The sequence below is a fragment of the Bactrocera latifrons genome, unplaced genomic scaffold (genome assembly GCF_001853355.1).
Source record: "Bactrocera latifrons isolate USDA-ARS-PBARC rearing strain unplaced genomic scaffold, ASM185335v1 scaffold_105, whole genome shotgun sequence".
NCBI classification, from domain to species: domain Eukaryota; kingdom Metazoa; phylum Arthropoda; class Insecta; order Diptera; family Tephritidae; genus Bactrocera; species Bactrocera latifrons.
The window spans coordinates 312,799-322,381 of NW_017534464.1; the positions used below are offsets into that span (position 1 = coordinate 312,799).

A 9,583-nucleotide genomic window follows, 5' to 3' on the forward strand; every position below is an offset into this window, starting at 1 on the left:
AAACTAAATCTTATACTGGTACGATCAGCACAATTTGTTTGTAGCGATGGCTGGCATTTTCGTAAAGTTATCTCGTCAAATGAAAACTTATTCATAAAAGAACTTGATTTTGGTCGATCAGTTATGATATCGGTGGTTCCGAAATGATCAGTTCAGGAGGACGTTGGTATAATTTTAGATTGATATCTCAAAAGAGGAACTAGTTCGATTATATATTATACATACAGACAATGTCCAGTGTGCTTAACGTGAGTATCTGCAGTTTCTCTTATGCAAAAACATATTCAGATGTCCAGTAGATAGGAAGCCCAAGCTTAGACAGAATCAGAAGTCTGTGTTTTCTTTCACAAATCCAGTCTCCTGAAAGCCAGCTTTCTACAGTGATGACACTCAAACTCCTCCTTAACACATATAGACAGCCACACGTGTAAATCGAGTCAACTTATGCATGTTATACTTTATAGGGTATCCAACCTTTCCATCTTTATCTTTTAAATTTCGCTACAATTTTAATATACCCTCTTGAAGTATAAAAATATACACGTACAGCTTTATATAGTTTTTAAATATGAATAATGAGAAAAGTACTCTTTTTTAGATCTTTAAGATTTTTGATGTTTCATTAACAAAAAGCTTTATCCCATCCGCAATACTGTGGAGCATCCTAAACCTAAGCTAAACTCTTTATCTTGAATTAAATTTTTGTTACAGAGTATATTGTAAGACCGGAGCTGTGCGCTTTTCCGAAACATGAGTATGTTATCAAGTATATATGTACAGTATATTGTAAATGTGTTCGAGTCGTTTGTGCGTTCTGTAAGTGAAATGTGGTTACTGCCAAGGCAGTAAATGAAACTGCAATGGCAGCTTGACATTGAGTGATATAGTTATTGTGATTGGGCCTTTGAGGTCGTCCAAGAAATTTTCAGTAAGTTGAATCACCAGTAAATAATTATATCCTATTAGAGCGGCATATTGATTTAAGTGACAGTAATATGCGTTACTACATATGTATATTATGAKTATGCTAGTAATCAAAGTGAAAGCTCTAAGAGTTTAAGCTTAAAAGTATAGCTATGCATAGCTAAAGCTACTTAGACATGTCTTGACATTTGTAGTTGTGGTTCATATGTAGTTGTAAGTACTTAGGTATAATTATGCCGTTACTTAAGCGAAAGCATTGAGTAATCCCAGGTCAACCGCAGTTTGCTTAACCGCGTTCAGGCATTGTGCTGCTAATACCATTGTGAAAGTTCAAATTACATTACACACACACATACTTGCTTACTGATTGCCAATTACATTATTGTATTGCAGGTGTTGGACCCAACAACATACATGCCATGACTGTTACGGTTGCACAAACAACGCAAGGAGGTGCCACCATTAGCGCCAACACCAAGCCGTGCACCGCTTCCAGCTGTTACGCTTCCACACGCTCGGCCGCCATGATGGCACTTGCATTGGGTCACCGACCGAAAAATTCTGCTGTAACTAACACAAAACCAACAACAACCGGAAAAAGTGCGGAGAAAATCGTCGCAACTAACAGCAATCACGCGCCATTGATTAACCACCAAACCAACACCAATACCAACAACTCGAACTATAGCCCTCCACCAGTCGGCATTCATAGTAAATCTCCAAATACTAATAATCAACGCATCGCCAGCAACAACACTGCTAACAATCGTCACACTACCGTTGCCGCAGTGGTGCATATGAATGGTGGCACTGGCATCAATGCGGGTTTCGGTAGTGGYGGCAGCGCCTCTAGCGGYTCGGACAATGATGGCTTCAACACCTCGTCATCGTCGTCAGCCACAGCGTTGCGTCGATTGTACTTCAAGAGTGGGCGTAAATCAAAAATGAACTCAACGGCTACCACTTCGATGACCAGTATACCGTTAAATGCCATTTCCACGGCAGCTGCTGCATTTCACACGTCAATAAGTGGCGCTTTGCCGCTGAAAGCTGCTACCGCGGCTGTACCAAAGGTGAGTTTGCACTGAAATCAACGATGAATTGTGAGAAAAATTGTGATTTTGGAAAGTTTGCCCAAATGAGACAAGCATTATACCGCTCGTGCAATTCTTCATTGGCATTGAATGCATGTGGAAAGGTTGTTAGCTTAGTAAAARAAGCAAAGGATCAGCTTCTCGAAAGATTGCTTTGAAAATATAATACAATAAAGTGATATAAAACAATTAWTTCTACTGACAGTATTTAGTAAATTAAAATCAATTTATCATAATCAAAAAATATTTAATCACATTTTATGAAAAACGCAACTTGAAYCAACACCCTTTAAGTTTAAAGCAATTAATCATTAAATACCTTACGACATCACTATATACTAATAGGTCGAATAGCCATTAACACTTTCTTTTGAACTCCGCAATCTYTACTTCTAATCAAAATTCCAAAATTTTGCCTAGTAATTCACAAATAATTATCAAAAACTATGAATATTAATAATTTCATGACAAATATGAAAATTTTCGGTTAAATATTTATCCTACTCATGTGCATATATTTTGTTGACAGGTTGTCATAATGGGTTCCTCGTCAGCATCCATCACCGATGGCAACATCAATACATCAACCGACTCGGCTTCGACGCTTGTGACGAGCGTCACACACACAGACACATCAGAAACATGCGATTCACTGGATTTGGGTAAGTTAACGCCAGCCTGCCTATAATGGAGTGTAAACGCACAACAACAATGAKAATTTAATAATTAATGAACGGTTAATGACTATGTGTTGCTGGTTGACACAAAGTTGAATAAATTAGTCGGTGGCTAAATAAATAATTAATGGCGAGATTTTGGTCGAAATGAAATATTTCCGAAATTTTCGTGTTCATATAAAAAGCGCCAGAAAGGTTGTTAAGGCTGTTGCATGCAACATTGTCTGCTGGAAACACTAGATAGACGCTGATTATTGAGAAATAGCCGGCGATAAATTAAACCCGAGTAAAATGTATAAATGTTTAACCGTTAGACATTTGCGGCACGTGTTTGCTCACACTCCGCGCTTCTATTTTATAGAGTTCATGTGTTTTGTTTAGCTTGTTGCGCTAACAATGTTTGTTGCGTGCTTTTTAGTTTATTATTATTATTATTATTTTTTTTTTTTGCTGCCATTTTTATTGCCATCGGTCAGTGTTCGAAAATTGCAAACGCGCCAGCTCGTAAAATGTTAGCTTTAGTTCGTTGCCCATAAATGAGTTATTTGGCCGATTGCAGTCTGCTGCTATAGTAAATAAATAAGTAAATAATTAAGCACCGGTTCATTGTGGTACGACAGGGCGTATAATTAATGCAAATTCACTTGCAAGTTTCAAGCGAATTTTTGACCTATTGACCGTTCTAGCGGGTTTTCGCATAAACTGTAGCGTTAAACTAATAATAAAATTCAACAGAATTTCCAGTTGATTGAAAAAAAAACTATAATTTCACCCCTGATGATAATGAAAGTTTACAAGTAGTTAGAAAGTGGATGAACTAGGTGGCGTGTGTTAAACATTGAGGTAAATATTTATTATTAAACCTGAGTAAAATGTATAAATGAAGAAAAAGGAGCAAATATCCTTGACAAGAGCAACTATGTGTTTAGCTTTGTCTGAAAACGTATTTTCATCGGTAAATTTGTATGGCCGTTATATGCTATAATGATCCGATCTGTACAAATTTTCCGAATATTATAGAGATGCCTTTGACAATAATCCGTGCGAAAGTTCATGAAGATATTTTGTCAAATAAAAAAGGTTTCCATATAAGGTCTGTRTTTTGATCGATCAGTTTGTATGACAGCTATATGCTATAGTAGTCCGATCTGAACAAATTTTTCGGCGATTAAAGTGTTGCCGTTGGCGATAACCCGTGCTAGATTTCGTGTAGATATTTTCTTAAATTCAAAAGTTGTCCATACAAGGACYTAAGTTTGATCGATCAGCTTGTATAGCAGCTATATGCTTTAGTAGTCCGATCTGAGTAAATTACTTGTAGATTGTGGCGTTGTCTTGGACAAAGATTCATGCCAAATTTCGTGCAGATATCTTTTCAAATAAAACAGTTTTCCATACAAGGGCTTGAGTTTGATTTGTGAGTTTGTATGACAGYTATATGCTATATAAGGCCGATRTAAAAAATTTCTTAGGAAATTTAGTAAATGATGTGGATAATAATCTACACCAAAATTTTGTGAAGATATATCGTAAAATAAGAGAGTTTTCCACATAAGGTCTTGATTTTGATCGCTGAGTTTGTATGACAGCTATATGCTGCATTAGTCCGATCTGAGCAAACTACTTGTGGATTTTGGCGTTGCCTGGGACAAAGATTCTTGCCAAATTTCGTGTAGATATCTACTGAAATAAACAATTTTTTCATACCATGCTTGAAAACGAAATACCCATTCACCAACCTAAATTGAATTTCATACTTAGTATTTAGCGCAATCTATATCCATAAGAAAAACAAAACAAAAAGTAAGCCACCAATTGTTTGTTGTTTATCCCTTCTCTCACTATTTTCACTATTATTCCGATTGATTAATTGATTGATTGCTAAATCGACTGCATTGGTTACTCCAGTGTGCATAGTCAGCTGTTGACTGCATCGCATCCTTTTAGGAGAATCAAATAAAAATGCTGCTAAAAACTAAAAAGATCGCTAGCAGCACACAAACAGTATCTTAACTCATGTATTGGGTTCACTCAATCATGCAAAGATTTATKTAAATTGCGTTTGACACTGACGACTTGTCGGCGCTTTACACTCACATACATACATACATACATGTTTTTTCACACAGATTTRCTGCTTTCTATTTCCGATATTTCACTTTGATTTTGTATTAGTTTTCAAACAYATAATCCGYATTTATATATTTACAYATGTGTATATTTTATGTAAAATATCCTCACCTTYCTTTCTCGCTTTGCAGGTGATAATTCGGGCCAGAGTGAACCGTTGTTCAGTTCACTGGAAGAACCACTGCTGACCGCCATACAAGTAGATTCTGAACATGAAAATGGCACCGAACTGGAATTAACAAGTTGCAACATGTACAATCGACCGGATATGAATGTACAGGATAGCACTGAGGTGAGTAAAATATCACACTTTCTCACCGTTTAACAGTTTAGCGCAAGGGTTAATATGCTATATTTATAAAAGTATTAGTTTTAATGTGATGTCAAGGTTGCTGCTGCCTTTAGGGATATAAATATGTTGAAAATTTACATGCTTTACAACATTTAAATATTATTTAGGAATTTGGTTAGTGAATTATAGAAAGTGGCTATGAAAATAGATAATTTTTCCAGTTGAGAGTAGCGAATGCGGTCTCGTAAGTACTTATCAGCAGCATCGGGTGGTTTTCTCTTAGTCACATGGGCAAAAAAAGCTTTAATAACCCACGACCGGGAGCCCCGGAAACGACTACTGCACACACAAGAACACCACAGCTTCGCATTGAAGGACTGTGGGTAACAAGAACAATCGTGAAAATATTTAAAAACAGTATTTAACACACAATTTTGGTGGCCAATCGACCGACCCAAAACTAGAAATTATCTGCTCACCGCAGTTTCCTCTCAATAAATGCATTAATTGATGTCATGTGTGGAAAGTAGCACAGGCTTGTTGAAACCAAATGTCACCGAGATCACGACCTTCAATTTCAGGCATCAAATAGTCAGTTAGCATGGCACGGTAACGCTCGCTATTGACAGTTACGTTCTCAGCGGTATCATTTTTGAAGAAATAAGGACCGATCATATCACCCGCAAATCACACCACACCATTGTTTTTCTGAATGAGTGAAATGCGAGCATTTTGCTTGTTTACATACCCATTGAGCCAGAAAACGTTGGACTTCTTGCTTTTCAAGATCGATGCCAAACGATGTCGCTTGCGAAGGTCGAGCGGCTTCAATCTTGCATAAGCTGTATTTTGTACGCTTTCAGCTATCGGCAAGTCGTTCCATATGTCAGTCCGAGTTGCTGCGAACAACGCCGAATGGACTCTCCACTGTCTTCATGTACACTCTCAACTACGACTATTCACTATAAACACCCACCCACACGAGTCTGATGATAAAGTAATTGGATGGATTTCAAATGAGAACAGACACTCCTTAACTACATTTGAGGGCACAGTTAGCGATCTCAGCGTCATTTAGGTGTAAATGGATTATATTCTTTATGACATACATTTTTTATGATAGGATAACAGTTTCTTTCCATGTTAACGAATGTGGACTAACCATGCTTTCAATTAATCTAATATGGTTTATTAAGGAGATGTATAAATATGTTGATCAACATATATCGTAGGTTCACCACAGATTTAAAAATATAATTGGAAAAAGAAAAGTACATGGGCTCTGGGGTCACATTGCTGATAACACTACTACCTACCACCACTAGACTACCTATTAAAATAATAAAATTACTCAGATATACTGACTTTCGTACGTGCTTCAAATTAATTTCTGTTTTTGCACAACCCACCTTGAAGTAGAYTATAWTGAAGCCCATTTAATACTTGTARTGCTATAAATTATTCACTATTTTTATTTCCTCCACATTCGCCACTTCAGAGTCAAGAGTCGTCACTGTCCATTATTACCATTGAGCCATCGTCTACCACACCGCTGCTTGCCTCGCATCGCCGGCAACAGAGCAACAAATGCGGCACGTCCGCACCACCCGCCTCCAAGCTAACAGCCACTACCGGCAGTRCKCCCAGCAACAATGGCAAAGAGCGACTGCCGAATACTGCACCGGCGCCCAGCAGCGGCACTAAACACTTCACATTTGATCCACCAATATCACCGAAATCGGCGCGCACAAGCGAAAAATCACGCACACACTTCAGTTTCAAGGAACAGCACACACATCAGCCGGTGCAGCAACAGACACGTCGCAGCAGTAATTGGGAAGATCAACGCGTGCATACGACCAATTTTATGGAGGAGCGCAGTCCAACAGGTGGACGTCGTGATATCTCACCGAATCGCAGTAAATATCGCGCATATGCGGCACAACGGCATGCAGCCGCAGCTGCCGTCGCCCAAGCTTACTATGAACAACACCAACTGGCCGACGATGAGGAGTCCTTGGAGGGCACACGTAGCAAAAAATCACGTTCGCGCGAAACGAGTGGCAGTACGCGTCAGCGTTATACGGCCGCTGGCAATGGTGCGGCGACTAGTCCGAAACGCGAACAACGGCGCTCACCCTCTAGCTCCGCGCCGCCAACCATGAAAGAGGGGCACTTCTTTGCTAGTACCGGCGGTAAGCCGAAACAGCTATCGCCAGCGTCACAGCAGCGCAAATACTCGTCCAGCTCCTCATCGGGCGGCAGCGAGCGTGGACGCATCAAAGAATCCACCATGTTTCCATTCGATCGCGAAGCGATTGACTATGAACGCATACAGCGCGAATGCTTTGCGGTCGATGAAAACTCCAGTTCGMCAACTACGTCCAGCGACACAGATGATGCTGAACCCTGTTCGGTGTATGAGCGCAAAATGTCCGTTCACCATATATCGCCCAGTAAGGCGGGCGAGGCCTTTCAGCAATACAAGCTTTTGGCACAACAAGAACACGGCGGACAACAGCCGGCAGAGGCACAGACCAACGGACCACCGTCGCGCAAGAATTCGAAACGTATCCGACCTAGTTCCGTAATACACGCGACGATACGTGAAAGTCAACCATACATACCGCAGACGGATGCCTTCTATCCGCAGAAGGTCAAACAACAATCACCAGGCGAATATGCGACGATCGCTTGTGGCAACAGTCTAGGCAGTAGACAACATTCACCCAAATCTTACGCTGAGCTAAATAAGTTCGAGGAGATTGCCTCGAAATTCGAGCAGATTCCACCGAAACAACAACCGCATGTCAAGCCGCTAGCGGGTGGTAGTCCATCCGGCAGCAATAATAATGCGTTGATTGGCAGCACACTGCAGGCGACAAATGGCAGTAGCAACAGTAATGGAAGCGGCAACAATGCTGCAGGTACAGTGGCGCCGACGTCCAGTCCAACCGGGTCAATGCGCGGCACGATATCACCGCCACTGCCAAATTTACGTGTCGATTTCTTTGCCGAATCGCAAATGATGCATCCGCGCAAGCGATCGTCGAAGAAGAAGCAGTCCGCAGGAAAAACAGGCGTGCCAAATGCGGCGCACGACCATTTGGATGACAGCCAAAGGGGTGCAGGTAGCGGCATGGGCAGTATGCTGCTGACAGCTGGAGGAGCGGTAGGCGTTGGCGCTGGGCCCATCAACGTCACCCCAAACCCAATGGATGTGGCGATGAATGCATCGCCGCGTGCCACCATTGTCGTGCAACAAGTAAGTACAAAAGAAAGCGTTCACTAAYACAAACACATTCTCATTTCGTATGTGCGATACACATACTTATTTATATTATCTGTGGGGTTATGAGCGTGCTTGCGAGCTAATTTTTCTGTATCTGCTAGATAAATTGTATGCATAATTTTCGGAGAAATCGCTCATTGTTTTCATTTTCTTTGAGTATTTTCTTTCTTGTCAGCATTTTCCTTAAATATTTTCCTCTGTTCTCCCTTGAGTTGCACTCATTTGCGCACTCAAAACAATGTTTTCCCACTCAATGCGCCTYGTTTCGTTTAGGCACATAAAAGAAGCGGCCGCCACGATCGTCGCATTCAGTTACGTACGATCAACGCAACGGTAAATTTGCATATTTTGSTGAAGTGAAAAATTCAGTGCGAAAATTTGTTTTTACAACAAAAGTAAAATAAACACAGTGCTGTTTTCCGAAAACTTTTTGAAATTTTGAGATTAGAAAAATAATTGTGTTTACTGTTTTTGAAGTGTTTCAACGCGAAACTSAAAACTACTGCAATCATCTCGATTAACGATTTTCAGTACTTTCCTGCTTCTGTAATTTTCGAAAATCAAACTGCAATGTAAACAGTCTGCGCCAAAACATTTGTGCGGCAATTTTCTAACTTTCATAAACGTACATATTTGAAAACTTAAATTTTTATATTGAATTTGGTGTGTGYTGTGCTTGTGGAATAATACAAATACTCATGGTTTATTATCAAAATATTGACACTGAACTTGTGCATTTTGACAAACCGAAAATGGCGCCTTTCTACAAGAAATTATGCAGAAGTCTTTCGAAACGCTGCAAACAGGTAGGTGTTTTTGAGTTAAATGTGAAAAATTATTTGGAAAATTGCTACTGTGTGAAGATCAAATTTTCAAAATTTTGGATTTTTGGGACTTTTTTTCAAAAATTTTTTTTGGTGAATTTGTAGTCGGTTTCGGTATGAATTTGAGTTACAAAACAGTGTTTACTTCTGTTTTCATACGAAATTTACTTTTCGAAAATTTTATTTTCACTTAAATGTAATGGAAAAAACTCTTCTAAAAACAAATTTAATTTAAGAATAAAAAATGTGAGTAAAAGGGTAAACTGAATAGAACATTTAAATTTTTTCGGCTTTAACATTTTCCAACTTTTTTCGGTTAGAAGTAATAAAAATTAAAAGATTTATGCAAA

The 9,583-nt window shown here is 39.4% G+C and overlaps 2 protein-coding genes across 3 annotated transcripts in view; both read left to right on the top strand.

The window, feature by feature from the left end:
* LOC108969405 (putative GPI-anchored protein pfl2) overlaps nucleotides 1–8,409 on the top strand; it is a gene marked incomplete in the record, with an annotated part of 63,179 nt that extends 54,770 nt beyond the window's left edge. The window contains 4 exon segments of the mRNA XM_018934102.1: nucleotides 1,318–1,997; nucleotides 2,548–2,680; nucleotides 4,957–5,117; nucleotides 6,616–8,409. Coding sequence (XP_018789647.1) covers nucleotides 1,344–1,997; nucleotides 2,548–2,680; nucleotides 4,957–5,117; nucleotides 6,616–8,409 — 2,742 coding nt within the window.
* A 322-nt stretch (nucleotides 8,410–8,731) lies between these two features.
* LOC108969638 overlaps nucleotides 8,732–9,583 on the top strand; it is a 64,176-nt gene continuing 63,324 nt past the window's right edge. For both annotated transcript variants that reach the window (XM_018934489.1, XM_018934498.1), the window contains exon 1: nucleotides 8,732–9,215. In XM_018934489.1, the coding sequence (XP_018790034.1) occupies nucleotides 9,108–9,215 (108 nt within the window). In that variant the 5' untranslated portion in view covers nucleotides 8,732–9,107. The remainder of the gene's footprint in view (nucleotides 9,216–9,583) is intronic.